Raw genomic sequence first — 18,524 nt, 5'->3', positions numbered from 1 at the left:
GTTCAGGACTGAGACGTGTCCTGAGATCTAAACACTCAAACCACATTCGGAGGTGGTCTGTTACGCATGTGGCCACATTCTTCTCTCACTCTCACACACTCTCTCTCTCTCTCTCACTCTCTCACTCACACACACACACACACACACACACACACACACACACACACACACACACACACACACACACACACACACACACACACACACACACACACACACACACACACACACACACACACAGAGAGAGAAGGACGTCCTCTGACCCGCATGTTTCACAATGAACTAAACTAATTATTTTACGCTTTTCAGTGACAATACTTAAATTTGTTTCTGGCCACCACCACGATATCGACAGGACAGAATTTCTATTTTTATTAAATTGATAAAATGAGATTCATTCAGCTGCTTCTGACTCCTCTCTCTCTCCCCGACACACACACACACACACCTGTAAAGACACCTGTCAGACTAGGTAAAAGTAACTTCCCTTGGTCTTTGTGAACACGAATGACGTACGTGCACGTAGAGCGGGGAAGTGAGACCCGATCACGAGCGGTCCCCTTAATACCAGGTCTGAACAGGGCCAAAGACACATGTTGCATGTTTCATGAAAGACTGGTGAAGTTTTGGTTGCGTTTCAGTGGCTTTGCTCGAGTGCTGATGAGGAAGAATGTGATCATCGCAGGCCGCAGCTCTTAGAAACAATATAAACAGCAACAATATAAACTTGAGTGAGTGTAGGAAGTCACGGGACTTTTATTATGTACGAGCAGGAAACCGAAAGCTGTGACTAATGATGTGTCTGTAGCAGAGAGAGAAACCATCAAACGCTTAAAGTTCCTGGTCTGAATAAAGTATTAAATCTCAATTATGACAGTTAGTGTAAGTCCATCTGAGACTAAATAAAATATCTGGTGTCCTGGAAGATTTCAGGACGGAATTAAAAGCAGAAACAAGAAGAAAACGTCCTGTAGGAGAAAATCTGCACATCTAGTTTCCTCTGTTCTTCATCTGTCTCTTTTCCTCCATAGTTGAACTGATTCACTTAACTTAATACAATGCTCTTTAAAACAGAGTGTGTGTGCGTGGTTGCTGTCTTAAAGCTTGGCTGAAGAAAATGAAGAAAGACGTAGAAGATTAAAAACGCACATACACAAGAAAAACAAAAAACAGAAGTGCCTATTCCCAGTTTTCTTTCTCTGTGAATCCTGTTTCTTTACGCGTGGAGCTTTGTAGGCAAAGTGCAGGAAAAACCATCTCCACCATCGGCTCGTATCATAAACCAATAACCCGGCACCCTGTCATCAGGCTCTACTGTAACGGCTTTTTGTATGGATGTAAAGATCTCGTTGAATACACTGTATGTTGTATATTATTGTCTTAATTCTAATGGAAGTGTACGTTGGCTTTAGAGCACACTTGTGAACCTGGAGTGTATCGTCTGAAGGACTAATAGATGTTATGAATCTGATTTAAACAAATACTGGTGTTCAGGAAAAATGGGTTTTGTTCCGCTTTATTGTCAAAGTCATGCAAATTCTAAAACTTAAAAAAATATGGCAAACTAATTAAAAGTCTCAAAAATTGAAGGAAACAAATATTAAAAAGATAAAATTAGTTTGTCCCTCCAAAGACACTAAGCGCTCATCAGCTCATTACACACAATAAATACATCTGTTCATTCTCCAGCGATCACAAGTACGTTCAGTGTTCTGTGCAATTATGACAAGTCGTTAAAAACAAGACTCGATTTCTCATCTGCACCTACAGTATGTAAAGTGTTCAATAAAGCTGTGAACGGCACTTTGCAGGATGCTTTTCTTCAGATGTGTGAAATGATTTTAAAGACTGTACGACGGCATTTATTCACTTTAAAAGAAATATTTTAATTTCACAGCCTCTTTAATCATTGCTGTTGACTTGGAAGTTACAAAATATAAAAAAATTAAACACAGAAAATCAAAAATCTGTTCTCTAAAATTTTCTTGGTCTGATTAAAATGTATAAAAAGGCGATCGCATTGAAACAAATAAAGAATTTCACGGCTGTAATTGCCCTTCTGTAGAAACTACGTGCAGAAACTAACTTTTGTCATTTACAATTTACATTTCAACGGCATTTCCATAAACCATCGAAATTTGAACCTGAGATTAGTTTTCTCATGTTTTTGGGTGTAAATGATTGAAAAGGACAAAAATCTTAAAGATTGAGCAAGAATGTGACACCGGACAACCACGGAACAGCTGATGCAAATTAATAAAATGAGGCAATTCTAATTTTTGCCACTGACAAATTCAAATTGTTCAAAGTATCTGACGACATTACGTAAAGGATTCCTACAGAAAAAGCTGCTTTATCGTCTGTTTCAGATTTTACACTGAGCGATATAGCGGCTGTTTGTGGTTAAACAAAAAGGAGCTTACACTTTTAAAAAAAATCTGTAGAAAACACTTATTAGCAGCTGTTTTGTGGCTGAGGAGACTTCTGTTGCTCAATTTTTGTCCCAATTATGCTTCCATAACTCTACTTTGTATAGTTCATGTTGGAAGCTCTATAAAAAACAAGCAGTAAATACATGTCAGGTTTTACAAATCATTACAAACTAACGGAGAATTGTTCGTTCTGGGACAGATGTTGTGTGGAAGGAGTCCTCACCTTCTGCGTCCTCTCACCCTGACACACTAGTCCTCACACTCCTCGTCCTCCACTGCAGCGTAGATGACCTGGTTCCTGCGTTTGATCATGGGGGTCGTGCCTCGGCTGCCAGGATTGACAGCTTCGTCGCTCGTACGTTTTAAGATCCGAGCGGCGGAGTCGTCCTCTCCCCCCCCCTCGCACAGTCCTTCGCTTTCTGATCCAGAGTGAGAGCGAGCTGCAGCTGGGGTCGAGTGGGAGGGAGGTGGCAGCTTCATTAAGTCGGACAGGTTATTGGGTGACACTTTGGATTTTGGCTCTGGCAGAACCATACGGGCGGGGGTGTGGACGTCAGAGAGCTCGTCTCCCTTTGCTGCCACTTTCGACCCGTTCTCCTCCTCCTCCTCCTCCTCTTCCTCCCATTCATCCTCTATGGTGATCTCATCAGGATTACAGGAGCTGGACAATCCCGAGGTGTCGGTTGGATACTCGCTCGGCTCGTCTGCGCTTCCCACACTATTCCCGTCTTCATCATCCTCCTCCCCTCCAGTGCTGCCCTGAAACTTCCCCACCTCACCTACCTGCCCATCCTGGGCGTAGAGGTCCGTGAGACCCAACGTGGCACAGAGCTCGGTCGTCTGGGGGTTGGTGTTGTAGCTGGGGGGGGCGTGGTACTGGGGCTTGTTGGGGTCGTAGGCCGGCACAGTCCGGCTAAAGTTGTCTGGAATGGCGAGGTCACCGCTGAGATCCTCCATCACCTTCATCATAGCTGCTTCTGAAGCTCTGAAGTCCCACCTGGTGGAGAGAGAAGGTCCACATCGTAAAACACAGCACGGATCAAAACTGTAAGCACAACTGTATGTCTTGATTATCTATGTACCGTTCATGCAGGCCATTATTCTCAGGGGGGTTCCAGTGGTGAAGGGTGGTCCTCTGCAGACTGTTTGTGGCCTTCAGAATAGCAAGCCACTCCGGATCATACTCAAGACCCTCGGACGAACCCGGTCTCTCTTGAACATCCACAATCTGTAACCAAAGTCATTGCTTCAAACTATCGCCCTTTCATTTTAAATCTACTTGATCTCTGTAAATTCAAGAACAGAACTCTCACCTGTAAGAACTCCCTATGGGGCAAACATTTATCCAGAGACAGGAATTTGGTTACACGTGGGGCAGCATCACCTTTAGGCTGAAGAGAGGAGAATTCACTCAGTTGATGAAATACAGGGGGGGGGAATTAGACTTGTTTTTCCACGCGCTGCAGAAAGAGTGCGTCTCTCACCGGATGCTGCATAACGGCAGCAAATTTCACATGGAGATGAGCAGAGAACCAGTAGTTAGGCTGGAGGTGAGACATGAGCTCCTCCGCCGCAGGACTTCCCAGAGTGTTTGACTCCACCTCCTGACGCAGAAACTTCTTCTTGCGCAGCAGCTCCCCTACGCTGCCGTAGTAGTAGATTCCTCGAGGCCAGTCGTGGCTCAGGAAGATGTCCATGGGCATCTGGATCTTAGTGGCAAATGAAACAAAACACACCGTTTAGATAAATACAGGGATGATCTTTGTGAGCACTGCACACGAGAAGAAGATGAAACTCTATTTACCTGTTTTAATCTGAACACCTCGATGTTTCGGATGTGATACACACTTCGTAGAGTATCAGGGTTGTACGGAGGGAATTCATGATGACCTGAAAGAGCAGGCATCATCATATCATTAAAACCAAACCTGAACATACATCAGTGTGATAACCTAAAATGACTTTGGGGAGTTGTCCCGTCGTCCAGCTTCATGTACAATGTTTGATGTGACTTAAATCATTCAGACGGTAAAACAAAACTCACCTTTCCTGTAGTCACGTGATTTGAAGATTCCCGATAAGCCACCGATTCGAATCCCTCTGTAGCGAATAACACCAGCGTAACCTAGCAACATACGGTCCAATTAAAACCTGGGAATCCACCGATATGCAGACACTGAATTTAATGGACTGGTTCCTACCCAGATAATAAATGTTTGGTGCCACCCAGCCCCCGTAAGAAAGCTCCTGCATGTGGTTGGAAGCCTCGTGGTTCCCTCCGATGAAGATGGTGAGAACTGGAGCCTTCTTCTCTCCAGAGTAGTATCTGCAACAGACAGTGACCCTCAAGTTTTAAACGCTCTCACTCATATCTTACACTTTTTGAAACTTAAATAACAAAAAGAACTGACTTGTAGAAGGTTTGCATCGTTCTGTACTTGGCCGGCACTGCCATGCACTTCATGTCTCCCTCGTTTCGCACAGCCTGGAAGTCGCCACAGCAAAGCAGCAGGTCCACCGTCACCCCTTCCTTCTTCTCCAGGTAGGCGATGGTCTCATAGATCTTGTCGAGCTCCCCATGGCAACAGCCTTCTACTGCGATCTTCATGGTGTAGACAGGTGAGCTGCAGGTTCACAGAGGAAGTCACATTCACAGTGAGGCTTGGTTTGTATTCTCTGCTCCACACAGAGACACAGAGACACAGAGACCTGCTGTTTAAAGGTTATCTTCTGATGATCAGTCAGGGAACAAGTATACAACACTGCTGCTGATGTTGTTAGTAATGACAGAGCTGCAAAAACTAATCCATTAGTCGACCGACAAGTTTCTCAGCAACTACTTTGATAACCAAATACTTATTGTGGTTATTTATTCAGGCAGGAATAACAAAGGTTTTCTGTTCTAACAGCTTCAATCTCAATATTTTATGCTCTTCTATGATATTAAATGAAGTATCTTTGGATTGTTGATTGTTGTCGTTAGTTGCAGCCCAACTGACAGCAGAACATTAATGTAGCAGTCAAAAAGTTAAGTTTATGGATGATTAAGTTAATTTATTATTGGAAATGATGATTGTTAAAATGTAAAGCTGTAAGTAGGAAAGCTATTTCTCATACATCTGTTGATTCATGAAAAATATTTGTCTCAACAGCAAAAACTGAATCTTGGTGCATGAAGAAAGAAACTGAAACTATATTATTTTACATTGTCTTATTTGTTGTCTTATAATGAGTGAATGAGTGAATGAGTGAACGCCCCTGTGACACACTGAGAACCCAAAGATCCTGAAACAACACGAACACCACTTCACACACACGGATTAGCAGAGACGCAGCTCGTGTTGTGTCTTGTTGGGAGATGTAGTTTTATTTGAAAAACGTGTTCCCACCCAGTGAAGCCTGGACACATGGAGTCGGTGCTACACCCACCTAGCATTAGCATTGTGTGTCAACAAGAGCTGTAGTTCGTATTTAATCACGTGTGTTCGCAGCGAAGTGTGAGTGACTTCTACACAACATGCAGCAGCAAGCTAGGCTAATAGAAGGCACCACAACGTCACACCTCCCAGTCGGAGCACAACACAACAGACACACACACAGACACACACACGGTGAACACTTACAGTGGAGGATGACGAGCTGGGGAACGTGTGTTTCTACTGTAAAGAGCCGTGAACTCACAGACTGGATCTAAAAATCATGTTTTCGCTGCTTTCACACACATGAATTTTCCCACCTCGCGTCCGTCGCCTTATGCGCATGCGCAAAACGTCACCGGCTTAAGTAAATATCAAAAGGGATCCTCGGCAGCAGATTCGTCCAAAGAAAATTAAATATATCTAATTGATTTTGATTTATATTTACATGTTGTGTAGTAAATAAATACAGTGGCGTCACTTCACCTGTTTTTAAATCATTGCTTAGAACTAATTATACACAGAACCTAATTTTAGCTGGTTTTCAATGGATCTTGTTTATTATATGTTATTTTTTTATTAATGTTTGTGTTGTTTTGTCTCCATGACTTTATAAACAAATTGTTGTAAACAACAACACCCACTCGTGTTGAATTCATTGTGGAATTAGAAAAATGAAGCTATGAAATCCATATTTTCACGAATTGAAGGTTGAAGGACACAAGTTTCCACAGACAAAACACGATTATTATCTTTATTATTGTGTTTTAATAGGAAGTTTGTCATCATCCATCACCAGATACATGTTTATATTTGTATTTCTGTGTGGGTCGAGTTATTGTGTCGAAACAGGCTCCGGGAGACGTCACAGTTATAAACAACATTTACCTGATGGATAAACCCAGTGTGTGAGCAGCTCTCTGAATTAGCTCCCCGTGTTTTCGTCTCGTTTCCCCGCGGCTGGAAGCCACAGCTCCCGCTCGCACCGGAGCCCGACACCCGGTTCTCCTCCCAGCCTGACCCCGGAGCTCCGGGACCGAGCCGCACTCACTTTTTTGAGGAGCCGCTCACAGCTGCTCTGGGGGGCGGAGTGTCTGCACGGTGCTGCGCCGATTGGGGCGCTCGATCGGGGGAAGAGAGATGGCGTGTTTGCTGGAGGCCCCTCTCCGCATCAGCGTGCTGTCTGTGAGTGTCACCGCCGCAGCCGCGTTAGCATCGTGCTAACCGCAGCCGCAGGGGGGGGTTCATTTAATCTCATCGGTCAAACCGCGGAGGTGTGTGTCCTCTGTTAGCATCAAGCTAACTCAGGGGCTTTGCAACATGTAGCACTGTGGAGCGGCGCGCCTACGTAGCGTGCGTTGACCTGTTTTCCACCCCGGCCTCACCCGGGCGGGCGGGAACGCTCCGGATACAGCGAGGGGATGCGCGTGGTTAATGCCCGCCCGCCCCGCCGGTGTGTACAGTGACACAAATCGAGCGAAAGAAGTAGCTGTCAAGTGTCACTCGGAATGAGTTAGCAGCTAAGTGCTAAGTGACAGCGCTGCCGCTGCTATAATCCAAACACACACACCCCGAGTGAATCACGCATCAGTAGAAGATAAGTTACAGATGTGGTCTTTTTATTCCACCCTCCCGGTGATCTTATTATTCTACTCGCGTCCCTGTGGCTCGTGAATTACACAGCAAACTTAGCGTAGTTTAGCTAGCTAACGTTAGCTTCACCACCAGCCTGTGGTTAAGCTAGCGAAGCTAACCACTCACTGGTTTCCTCCGGGAGTTTTCCCAGGGCAAAGCTCTGCCAGCAGCCGGACGTCTCACTTCTAGTCCCTGTGTTTGTGCTCGTTATCCCGGCAGCCGACGGGGGTCGTGAGGGGCAACTTGGCAGAAGTTAGCATGAAAATCGATTAGAAATTGATCGGTAAAACGGTAAAACGCCCCCACATGCAGAAAGGAGACTGTTTACAGTGTCTCATCGTTTATTTGTGCATTTACCAGCTCCCTTGTTTTGTGTATTAACTGTGAAGCTGATCCGTGCACATGGAAGTTAGTGGATAAAGGCAGGTACAGAATGTGCTGAGCACCGTGTTGGCACCGGCAGCCTCGGCGTGGTGTCCGCCGGGTGAGGGCTGCTCCTCTGGGGGTCATGTGGAAAGTTCTGGTCCAAGCGCTCGGTGATAAACAAAGTTGTCTGGTGTCGTCATGCGCAGCCACTGGGGGCCACGTGCAACACGTCCCGGTGACGGTCTGTCGGCAACTTTCCATTATACTTGAGTTAAATAATCACTAATCAATGAATGGAGCATTTGTTTTTGGAGAACTTAAATGGATAGATCACTACAAAATGAAAACTACGTCATTATCTACTCACCACTATGTAAATGGTGATTGATTCTTCAAACGTGAAACATCTCTAAATGCCTCCATGCTGCTCCTGTGGTGCAGTATGGAGGCATTTTATTTATATTGTATGTTTGAAGACCTTTTACTTTTTGGTTTGGCTGCAACACTGTTTACCCCTGAAACTCCACAAGTGTTTTGTGGACTCAAACCCTCACCCCCTTGAAATGTGAAACAATTCAAACACGTGCACTGTACAAAGACACAGAGCAAAGTACAGATGGTTTTTGTCATTTTGTCCCTTGTGTGTTACATTTGCCCTCGTGCAGGAAGTCACCGCCACTAGTCGCCATTATGTTGACCGACTGTTCGACCCCGACCCACAGAAAGTGCTGCAGGGAGTCATGTAAGTCCTGCTGATTTAATACCTACTTAAACATTGTCCTCCCTTGTGCATGCAGGGATATGATATTCAAAGACTGCTCTGGTTGGCAGTAAATGGCTGCCTCTCCTTTTAGCTATTTCACCATCTGGTTTACTGGAGGACTGTGGACTTTATTCAGCCGATGCATTTATTTATTTTCATGAAATCAGCTGGTGTTGCTGTAGGTGGTGGATTAAAATAACCTCTTTGAATGTCGCACATTGAAGTTATTCTGTGGACGACATTACTGATGGTGTTGTTGCTGCAGGGCCATGACCTCTGTGTTTACTTCTTTCATGTGACGGCCTATTTCAAAATGCATTTCTATCTCGCTCCCCCCCCCCCCTCCGTTCACTTTCACTCTCTGTCTCGATTGCACTGACCTAGACTCTGACTATTACATAGTTATTTTTAACTTCTAAGGAGACTAGCTTAGGTTACGACTTGCACCACTCCACTAGCTGAACACCTGACGGACTCGCCTGCCTGCTACAGCTGTACTTTTCCACTAGCCCCACTCACCTGCTATTTGATATCATCTAGGGCGCTTGCAGTGCAGGAGAAAGACTGGGTGGAAAATGCAGTGAACACAAATGAACAGACTCATTCTTATTTACCAATACATATTCTCCCTCTAGCACTTTATTAGGAACACCTTTACACCTGCTTATCCATGCAGATATCCCGTTTAACACGCATGTGGCTGCAGTACAATGCACATAATCCTGCAAAATCTTTCCTTTAGCTTCAGTTAATATTCACATCAAACATCCAGTGAGCAACAGTTTTGCAGATTGCACCTTGAGGTGGACAGATGAATAAAATCTAAGACTGCAGTGCAGAGGCTCGACAAAACTGGTATTTTGAAGACTAGAGAACAAAGCCTGGTCTGACGAGTCTTGATTTGTGCTAAGGCTAAAGCTGGTGGGGTCAGAATTTGATGGCAGCAGCATGAATGCGTGGCGCTAACCTGCCTTGTGTCAACAGTCAGAGCTGCTGCTGCTGCTGGTGTGGTGATGTTTTCTTAAAACACTTTGAGCTCCTAATACCAATCAATCATGGTTTGTACGTCACAGCCTCCCTTAGGATTGTTCCTACTACAAATCTTTGTGAAGTTGTCTGCATGTGTTTTTATCCGTATGTGTTGTACTTGTACTGAGATGCTGCTACACTGTAATTTGAAAAGAAACCTACCGTATGTTACAGGCTGTGGTCTGCAGCGTTACCATATCAACCCTTAAAGTTTTGTTATTCTAGTGATGCACATTTGTCACAGTTGCTTCAAAGACATTACGAAGAAGGGACCTTTCATGTGTGTGCCCACGTCTGGTTTCACAGTGACATGAAGAATGCTGTGATTGGAAACAACAAGCAGAAAGCCAATCTGATCGTCCTCGGAGCTGTGCCGAGGTTTGTCCCTGCACGATTGTTCAGTTCTTACCATCTCTCTTTCTGCTCCACACTTTCTGACCCTATGAGACAGAATCAAAATACAGAACTATCAAAAGTACACAATGTAATTTACTATCTTGTGTTAATATCTGTGTTTCTTCATTGTTTCCAGGTTACTATACCTTCTCCAGCAGAGCTCGTCCAGTCTGGAGCTGCGGACCGAGTGCGCCGTGGTGCTGGGCAGCTTGGCCATGGGCACCGAGAACAACATCAAGTCCCTGGTGGACTGTCACATCATCCCCGCCCTTCTCCAAGGTTGGGGCGGACACTCCTTCACAATCTGCAGGAGGCAACATCCTCGGTGACCCAGGTCTAAACAATCCTTTGTGTTTTGTGCTCACAGGTCTCTTGTGTCCAGACCTGATCTTCATTGAAGCGTGTCTTCGATGCCTGAGAACGGTCTTCATCAGTCCGGTCACTCCTGTGCAGCTGCTCTACACTGTAGGTCGTCTGGACAAAGGTTCACCTGCTGAACACATGAGCAACAATGTGATTGTGTGCAAAACTTTTCTGATTAGCAAGAGCTTCACTTATACAGTTGCCAGTTTGTACACTTAACAGTCTAGTCTCACATTCATTTGTCCTCTTGAGCAGAAAAGATGGCACTTCAACAATCTGAAATATTATATATAGTATTTTATTTAGTATAGTGTATATACAGACATTTCAATGATAATATCACTAATACTGATTAATGTAGATTTAAAACAAGCCGATGTAACTTTAATGAGCAGCAGCCCCTTCTGCAGCCACATGTTATGATTCATTCTGTCTTTCTAGGACCCCACTGTGATTCCCCATCTAATGTCTCTACTGAGCCGCTCACAGAGAACCCAGGAGTACATCACACAGATCTTCTCCCACTGTTGTAAGGTATTTGTTGGTATTTGGTCAAACACTGTGGAGTCCTGCGCACATGAAGCCAGACTGCGATTGTTGTAGTTGTTCATATGTTTGTGTGTCTGCAGACCCCGGAGCACCAGACGGTTCTTTTCAACCACGGTGCCATCCAGAACATCGCCCCTCTCCTTATCTCACCCTCTTATAAGGTACATGGCCGCCCCTGAGTGTGTGAACAGTATTAGACAGTTTATGATAAAACCTCGTACATACTGAGATTCCTCTTTGTGTCGTCTTCTCCAACCTCACTGTCTCTGCAGGTCCGCATGCAGGCGTTAAAGTGTTTCTCAGTCCTGGCCTATGAGAACACTCAGGTCTCCATGACACTGGTGAATGGTGAGGAAGTGTCTTCTCGTCTCTTCTTGTCTCTCCTCGTCTCATCTCGTCTCTTCTATTTCTGTCTGTTCTCATGAACTTCACTTTTCAACCCATGTATCTGTTTGTCCCTCAGTGCTGGTGGATGGGGAGCTGCTCTCTCAGGTATTTGTCAGAATGATGCAAAGGGATCAACCCATTGAAATGCAGCTAACAGCGGCCAAATGGTAAGTGACTTAGACCCATATGAATTATTATCCATTAATAATATGTGACTGTATTTCCTGTATAAACTTAAATGTGAAATCTTCCTTTTGTCTCAGTTTAACGTACATGTGTCGAGCGGGAGCAATTAGGACAGATGACAGCTGCATCGTCCTAAAGGTTGGATTTCCTGACACCTATATATTATCATAATTATATAATAATATTAGTGACACTTTTTGAGTTACTGTAAATATGACTCTGTCTCTCACCCAGACACTGCCCTGCTTGGTGCGGATGTGTAGTAAAGAGCATTTGCTCGAGGAGAGGGTGGAGGGTGCAGAGACGCTGGCCTACCTGATGGAGCCCGATGTGGAGCTGCAGAGGATCGCCAGCACCACCGACCACCTGGTGGCCATGTTGGCCGACTACTTTAAATACCCCAGCTCTGTGTCCGCCATCACGGACATCAAGAGGGTCAGTCACTGTCTTAGTTTGGTTTGTTAGCATGCTAACATTAGCTGATGAGCAGTAAACACAAACTATAGCTGAGGCTGAAGCATCATTTGATTTTCAAGTATTTGGTCCTAAACAGATCGGACAAGTACCCGATGCTCGAAGCAAAGACAATCAACAAGTGATTACAATCTGAATTAGCTTCACTGCTTGGTGTAATTATTTGCTTCAGCGGTTTTCCCGGCAACTACTAAATGATAAACCTCACTTTCTGTCCACTCTGTCACCTGCAGCTGGATCATGACCTGAAACACGCACACGAGCTGAGACAAGCTGCTTTCAAACTCTACGCCTCGCTCGGCTCAAACGACGAGGACATCCGTAAAAAGGTGACCTTTCTCTGGGTGTATTTGTGTTGATGCATCAACAGTATCATTTCATGCGTACGTGTTAACTAACCCACCCCCTTCTGTTCTCATCCAGATCACAGAGACGGAGAACATGATGGACAGGATAGTCAGTGGCCTTTCAGAATCCAGCATTAAGGTCCGCTTGGCAGCTGTCAGGTACGATATGATGATGATTACATGACATTTCCCAATTCTCCTGAAACAAATGTTCGTGAAACAAAGTGAACAAACTTTTAGTGAAAAGGATATTCAAGGGCTGCTGATTAGAACAGTTTTATTAATTGATGTATTTTCTGCAGGTGTCTTCACAGTCTTTCACGATCAGTGCAGCAGCTGAGGACCAGCTTCCACGACCACGCGGTGTGGAAACCCCTCATGAAGGTCAGTGGAGAAGTCCAATGAACACGTACATCTATTTAGGGTTAAAGAAAAAGCTCTATTCAGATTTGAGTCACGTGACTCATTGAAGTACCAGTTCTCCGGCTGGATGTAACCTGGGGTGTGAAAATAATCAACATATCAACTAACGCTGTGTGTTTTTTGTTTTGTAGCTGCTGCAGAACGCCCCAGATGAAGTCCTGGTCATGGCCTCCTCAACACTATGCAATCTACTGTTGGAGTTCTCACCCAGCAAAGAGGTGCACACACGTACACACACACACACACACACACACACACACACATCAAGCTTTATCGTGACTTTCAGCTCATTGTGCATCTGTGTGCATCACAACTTCACTCCTTCCCTCTCACTGATGTCATTGTGCTGTTTTCTCAGCTGTAAAAAGCTGCTGCAACAAGTTCACCACATCAACTCAGAACATGATGTGTAAATAATGTGTTTCCACTGCCCCCGTGTGGCCAAAACAGATCAGTTATTGCAGGTTTAATATTGAGACCGTTTGTTTCTGTTCATCTGCAGCCGATCCTGGAGTCGGGGGTAATTGAGTTACTATGCAGTCTGACCCAGAGTGACAGTCCTGCACTGAGAGTCAATGGGATCTGGGCCCTGATGGTAAGAAGGTTTATTAAGAAGTATTTTCTCCACAGCCTCCTTTTACACGTTTAGGGACCAAGTGGAAATTGAATTTGAGACTTGCTTTCATTAGAAACAACTCTCTACCCACTGTGTCATGTTTAAATGGGGACAGATACAGTTGTGTTTTATGATTAAATCTTTACAGCCTGATTATTTCATGACAAAGCGTCTGTGTGTTTAGAACATGGCGTTTCAGGCCGATCAGAAGGTGAAGGTGGAGATCGTCCGGTGTCTGGGGACAGAGCAGTTGTTCCGCCTGCTGTCCGACCCCGACACCAACGTGCTGATGAAGACCCTCGGTCTGCTGCGCAATCTGCTTTCAACGCGCCCGGTGAGACTTGATCACAGGCTCAAAGCAAGTAACAGCCAATTTACCTTCAGCCTCAAACATCTGCACCGACAGTGTAGACGGAACAGAGTGAATCAGTGACTGGTCCAGTGTTTGTTGTCCAAATTAAACTCGTAGAAAAAGGCCTTCTAGAAAAGACCTGCAGGAGCTAAGAAGCACTTGTTGCACTGACACATGTTTCAGATCCAACACAACCGCTCTGCCATGAGTTCTACTTTTACAAAAGGAGGTTATGTTTGTTCGTTCATTCATTAGCAGGATTATGCAAATCATATATAGATTCCCCTGATGTCACACTTAAGATGCATTAACTCACCTCAGCTCCAACCTCGAAGCTTCACACCTTCTCACCTGCTCTGTAGATTTGAATATTCATGAATGTGCTGAATCTGCATGAATTCTTTACAAATGAGAGAAAAGCCAGCAGCTTGCACACTGACCCTCTCCTCTCCTCTGGTGTCGTCAGCACATCGACCAGATCATGAGTTCTCACGGGAAGCAGATCATGCAGGCGGTGACCCTCATCCTGGAAGCAGAGCACAGCATAGAGGTCAAAGAACAGGTGAGCTCCTCATCAACAACCTTCAGCTGCAATAAGAAACAACCTGCACTGCAGACCAGTTTGAACTTCTCTCATTAACATTTAAAAAACAAAGAATGAAATGTTCCAATGGCAGCACTGATGAAACGCAACTTTTCTCATCTGTCAGACGTTGTGCATCTTGGCCAACATCGCCGACGGCAACACAGCCAAGGATATCATCATGACCAACGACGACATGCTCCAGAAAATCAAATACTACATGGTAATGAGCAAAATAACAGTTCCTGTAGCTCACTCTTTTTCAACTTAAAGACCTTTTCTAATGTTTAAGACGTATTCATTTGTTTCTCTCAGGGGCATTCAAATGTGAAACTGCAGCTCGCCGCCACCTTCTGCATCTCGAACCTGATCTGGAATGAGGAGGACGGTAAGGGTTCGGGGTCTCAAGGTTTATTCACTTTTGTTTTTATTAGATAATACACATACAGAGACTCCTCCAGAGTGAGAATGTTTGAGAAAAAGAGAAAGAAATGACATTTACTCGTTTGTAAACTCTAAACTCCTGATTTCTATTCGCACGCAGCTGAAATGAGATTGTGGACGATGGGATGACTTAATTTCGCTCTCTGTGGATTCTGTGTTGTACCAGGTTCTCAGGAGCGCCAGGACAAGCTGAGGGAGATGGGCTTCGTGGACATCCTGCACAAACTCACCCAGGCCCCCGACTCCAACCTCAGTGACAGGTGGGCCTCTACAGCAGACCATGAAAACACACAACCTTCTAGACACCGGTAATGAAGCAGGGTAGACTGACTGTGTGTGTGTGTCTCTCAGGGCGAAGACGGCGATGCAGCAGTACCTGGCATGACTACAGAGGGGGGAGGTCCTCTGCTGCCAGCCTAACTAACAATCGTCTGGACGGGACGGCGTTGGTTCTTTTTGTTCTGATGCACAAAGACACCTTTTCTTGGACCTGTGGCTGGCGACCGTTCACCTCCAACCCACCGTCCGGCACCACCACCTCGAACGCTCTGCTCACTCCAGACCTCTCGCTTGGAGGATCTGAGAATGTGGTTGTTGGGAAATCAACGGTTGGGAGGGTTTCACTTGTTTCTCCCTTTTTCTCCTTCCTGCAAGGATGAAGTGAAATTTTTCCTTTTGAGACTTTGCGATTTAAGAATTGCCATTTTTTTGTTTTTTCTTCTTCTTCTTTGGTTGGAGAGCAGCAGCCGGACACCGGCGCCGCCGCGGTGCTTTTGGACTCCTGATCCTGGAGACGCGGGTCTCAGAGAAACCGGACTAGAGGGTTTTTGACACATGAGCACGGCTGTTGGACAGCAAAGCTTCCCAGTTTTATTTTTTTTAATTTTTAACTAATAATATTAATGTTTCCTTAAGGCGTCGCAAGTAAGGACACATTTGGAAAAAACACAGACTGCCTATTTTGAAATTTTGGGTGTTTTTTTTGTGGATACATACCTCGTAAATATATATATATATAAACATAAATATATATTTTTGGATTTTTATTTTCCCCGCCCTGTCTCTTTCTCATTCGCCCTCTCTGAACCCAGGTTCTCGGTGAATCACTGAGGCCTGATTCATGAGTCTGAACTTGAACATGGTGTATGGAGGTGAAAGGAAATGTATTCCCCTAGTTTTCTTTTCTTTTTCACGGTTGTGGTTCTGTGTGCACTGGAGCCGTCACGTTTGTCCAATATCCTTATGATCCCAATGGGAGAAGTAGTTCCAGAGTGGATGGCGCTCGCTCTGACCCGCCCAGCTACGAGTTCAGAGGACACAGAACAGCAGAGGTTAGAGGACGAGTGTCCTCACGCCTCCGTTGAATCTGTTCTCTGCAGCCGTCTCATTAATGTGTTCGTCTTCAGGGATAAATGAAATTTCTGAGCTTGTTTTTTTCTTCCTCTCTGTGTTTCGGGAGGGGAAGACAGTGAAGAGTGGAAATGAGGAATAATGGAAGAACAATTTGAGACTGACCCCTGGAGGGTAAAAGCACTAAGTGCAGCCACAAAAGCAGAAACATGTGCGACACTGTTTCGTTCCCTCTCTCATATTATTTCTTTTCCCACCAGGATCTTTCTCGAGTGTTGTTCCCTGACATTTCAAACCTTACTGAAGCTCTGATAGAATGAATGTTACCATTAAAAATATATGCAGACCTGAAGAAGGATCTCCTCTGTGACGTGTCTTATTTCTGTGGAACCTGTCGTTCAAATGGAGATTCGATTGTTTTCCTAAAGGACAAATTCACACGTATTCAAAGGGTTTTTAAAGAGGATTGAGTTTAGTGCTGATCAATGAATCGCTTTCTTTGTAAATGACAGTAAATAGTGAACGTTTTCTCACTTTTCACGTCTTTGTCCGACCAACATTTCAGAATCCAAAGATATTGATTTTACCATCATGTGACAAAGAAAAAAGCCTAATTTGCACATTTAAGGATGTAGAAATTAATATTTGACTCTTGCTTAAAAGAAAATCACACATCTATTTTTGCTTCTTCCAAATTATTATTATTAGGGGTTTAAAGAATTTCATGCATTATCTTTACCACTTGTTATTTGTTGGTCATGGGGGGGGCTGGAGTCAATCTCCATTTCAGATCAAATTTAAATGTTTTATTCAAACAGACTCATGAAATGCTGACACACGAGTGGAGTCACACAGGCGGAGCTCTTACAAAACAACACTTCTTTATTGTCGTACAGTTTGTAATCCTGGTAAAGTTTCTTTTTAAATGTAACAGTAGTCATTAATAAAATACATCTGAAACCCAGCAGCCTCCAGCCGGGCCGGCCGTCCGTTAACTCCCCTCGGCCCTCGGCCCTCGGCCCTCGACAGCTCAAAAGCAGGCACATTCCTCATGCAAAAAGAAGCTGTGACATGCATTTGATTTAAAACCTTTTAAACCCCCCCACCCTCCCAGCCTCAGAGAAAACCTGCGGGACCCGAGCTCCTCAGACGTGGACGTGAGTTCTGCTCAGTGAACCTGTGTGTGTTTCAGAGTCCGGCTCGTCCCTCGCCCTGCTCCCGTTACTGAAAATAGAAACCAGAAATCTGACTCTCTATATTACATTGTATATAACGCCGTGCGCGGAGCACCTCGGCAAAGCAAAGACAGAAATGCACTGAAGTCCTGAGACCTCCAGAGTGATGCAGCCTGGGTATCGTAGCTTTCCAGCTGTAGGCTTGTGCCTCGTACCAGTGGGGGGGGGGAAGAGGATGCACATGATGACGTGTGCGTATTCCAAGATATGCTCTGTGTGTGTGTGCTACATAAGGATCGGGAAGGTTCCACTCAGTCTGGACTGAAACCTCAAATCATAAACCTTCCTCCTCGGCCTTGCACCTCCCAGAAGTGCAATATATTTCCTCATCGACAAAAATAGATGTAATAAATAAATAAGAGATGTTAGATCGAGGTGCAGTTGTTCTCTGAATGTGTCGTCTATGGCTTCCTGGTGTAAATTTTGATCCAAATGCTGCCTGCAGTCAACAGCTGAGGGACTTTAGAGGAACGTGTTTAAATGGAGAAGGCACGAATGGCTGGATGGCTAAAGCTCAGGAGTGATGTGGGAGTTTGCTTTACAATCTGGTAGGCTGGTTGTAAACAGTCATGGTGGTGATATAAACAGTGGAATATTTGTATCGGTGCTGTTCTTCTTCCAGATATCTTGCTTTTTGTCTTTGGCACACGACCCGAGCCGCTAGACTGCGGACTTCAAACTTCTTTACAGGGAAATGAACCAACTCTAACATCTTCTAATGTCGTGAGGCGCGTGTGTGTGAGGAGATGATTCCACGTGGATGAGCAGAAAACTGCAAAACAGGCTCAACAGCAGATCTGACACCACGGAGACTTAATGAAGATGTACATTCCCAGTCCCGGTGCCGGTGCTTTAGATCATCCAGCTGAGAGATCTGCCCTTTAAAGAGGAGGAGAAATCCATACTGGGCTTAAAGAGCAATAACTGTGGGTTAGTTTTGCTGGAGGCTCCGCAGATCGATGGAAGTGGTTTAAAAAGATGTGCTCTGGTCCTGTGAGTCCCAGACGCTGCGTGGATGGACTGAAGCTACTCGAGTGTTGATACTGTGAGACGTGCTGCTGTCACTCTGATCAGCTGATCAGCTGACATCACGTCAGGTTGCTGTCCACCTGTCCGTCCTTTCAGCGCAGCCGTCTGCTTCCTGTTGGTTTTCACTCCATCGGCCTGTCGTCACTGTC

At 44.9% G+C, this 18,524-nt stretch overlaps 3 protein-coding genes across 5 annotated transcripts in view; 1 reads left to right on the top strand and 2 right to left on the bottom strand.

Annotated features, from left to right (window-relative positions):
- Positions 1-1,489: 1,489 nt before the first annotated feature.
- Positions 1,490-7,628, bottom strand: dbr1 (debranching RNA lariats 1). Of its 2 annotated transcripts, none has more exons than XM_034574981.1 (9): positions 7,610-7,628; positions 4,844-5,056; positions 4,634-4,758; positions 4,477-4,557; positions 4,237-4,322; positions 3,917-4,141; positions 3,746-3,823; positions 3,515-3,660; positions 1,490-3,429 (listed from the first exon to the last, which is right to left on the bottom strand). In XM_034574981.1, the coding sequence occupies exons 2-9, from the start codon at positions 5,038-5,040 to the stop codon at positions 2,682-2,684; spliced, it is 1,686 nt and encodes a 561-aa protein (XP_034430872.1). In that variant the 5' UTR covers positions 5,041-5,056; positions 7,610-7,628; the 3' UTR covers positions 1,490-2,681. The 2 variants fall into 2 exon arrangements, with proteins under 2 accessions (XP_034430872.1, XP_034430871.1); XM_034574980.1 differs by lacking the exon at positions 7,610-7,628 and adding an exon at positions 6,056-6,199.
- armc8 (armadillo repeat containing 8) lies at positions 6,896-16,463 on the top strand. 2 transcript variants are annotated; one of them, XM_034574979.1, is made up of 22 exons: positions 6,896-7,033; positions 8,515-8,591; positions 9,948-10,019; positions 10,174-10,316; positions 10,405-10,502; positions 10,842-10,934; positions 11,030-11,110; positions 11,222-11,297; positions 11,413-11,503; positions 11,600-11,660; positions 11,757-11,957; positions 12,230-12,325; positions 12,420-12,502; positions 12,646-12,727; positions 12,898-12,984; positions 13,269-13,361; positions 13,567-13,716; positions 14,201-14,296; positions 14,445-14,540; positions 14,633-14,705; positions 14,928-15,021; positions 15,113-16,463. In XM_034574979.1, the coding sequence occupies exons 1-22, from the start codon at positions 6,989-6,991 to the stop codon at positions 15,144-15,146; spliced, it is 2,022 nt and encodes a 673-aa protein (XP_034430870.1). In that variant the 5' UTR covers positions 6,896-6,988; the 3' UTR covers positions 15,147-16,463. The 2 variants fall into 2 exon arrangements, with proteins under 2 accessions (XP_034430870.1, XP_034430869.1); XM_034574978.1 differs by having other exon boundaries at positions 14,633-14,726.
- A 510-nt stretch (positions 16,464-16,973) lies between these two features.
- kcnh3 (potassium voltage-gated channel, subfamily H (eag-related), member 3) overlaps positions 16,974-18,524 on the bottom strand; it is an 87,805-nt gene continuing 86,254 nt past the window's right edge. Inside the window, 1 exon segment of the mRNA XM_034574977.1 lies at positions 16,974-18,524. This exon segment is cut by the window's right edge and continues 1,033 nt beyond it. The gene's annotated coding sequence lies outside the window, so the exon portion shown is untranslated.

This window comes from Hippoglossus hippoglossus, chromosome 21 (genome assembly GCF_009819705.1).
Source record: "Hippoglossus hippoglossus isolate fHipHip1 chromosome 21, fHipHip1.pri, whole genome shotgun sequence".
Classification (NCBI taxonomy): Eukaryota; Metazoa; Chordata; class Actinopteri; order Pleuronectiformes; family Pleuronectidae; genus Hippoglossus; species Hippoglossus hippoglossus.
The sequence above is the reverse complement of the archived record's forward strand: the minus strand, read 5'-3'. Positions and strand labels throughout refer to the sequence as shown.

Excerpts from the sequence above, each read along its gene's own strand:
- armc8 (XM_034574978.1), top strand. The coding sequence starts at position 6,989 with ATGGCGTGTTTGCTGGAGGCCCCTCTCCGCATCAGCGTGCTGTCT. Across the intron at positions 11,504-11,599 it reads CAGCTAACAGCGGCCAAATG|TTTAACGTACATGTGTCGAG; the intron begins GTAAGTGACTTA and ends CTTTTGTCTCAG. Across the intron at positions 11,958-12,229 it reads CCATCACGGACATCAAGAGG|CTGGATCATGACCTGAAACA; the intron begins GTCAGTCACTGT and ends TGTCACCTGCAG.
- dbr1 (XM_034574981.1), bottom strand. The coding sequence starts at position 5,040 with ATGAAGATCGCAGTAGAAGGCTGTTGCCATGGGGAGCTCGACAAGATC. Across the intron at positions 4,759-4,843 it reads ACGATGCAAACCTTCTACAA|ATACTACTCTGGAGAGAAGA; the intron begins GTCAGTTCTTTT and ends TGTCTGTTGCAG. Across the intron at positions 3,430-3,514 it reads AATAATGGCCTGCATGAACG|GTGGGACTTCAGAGCTTCAG; the intron begins GTACATAGATAA and ends TCTCTCCACCAG.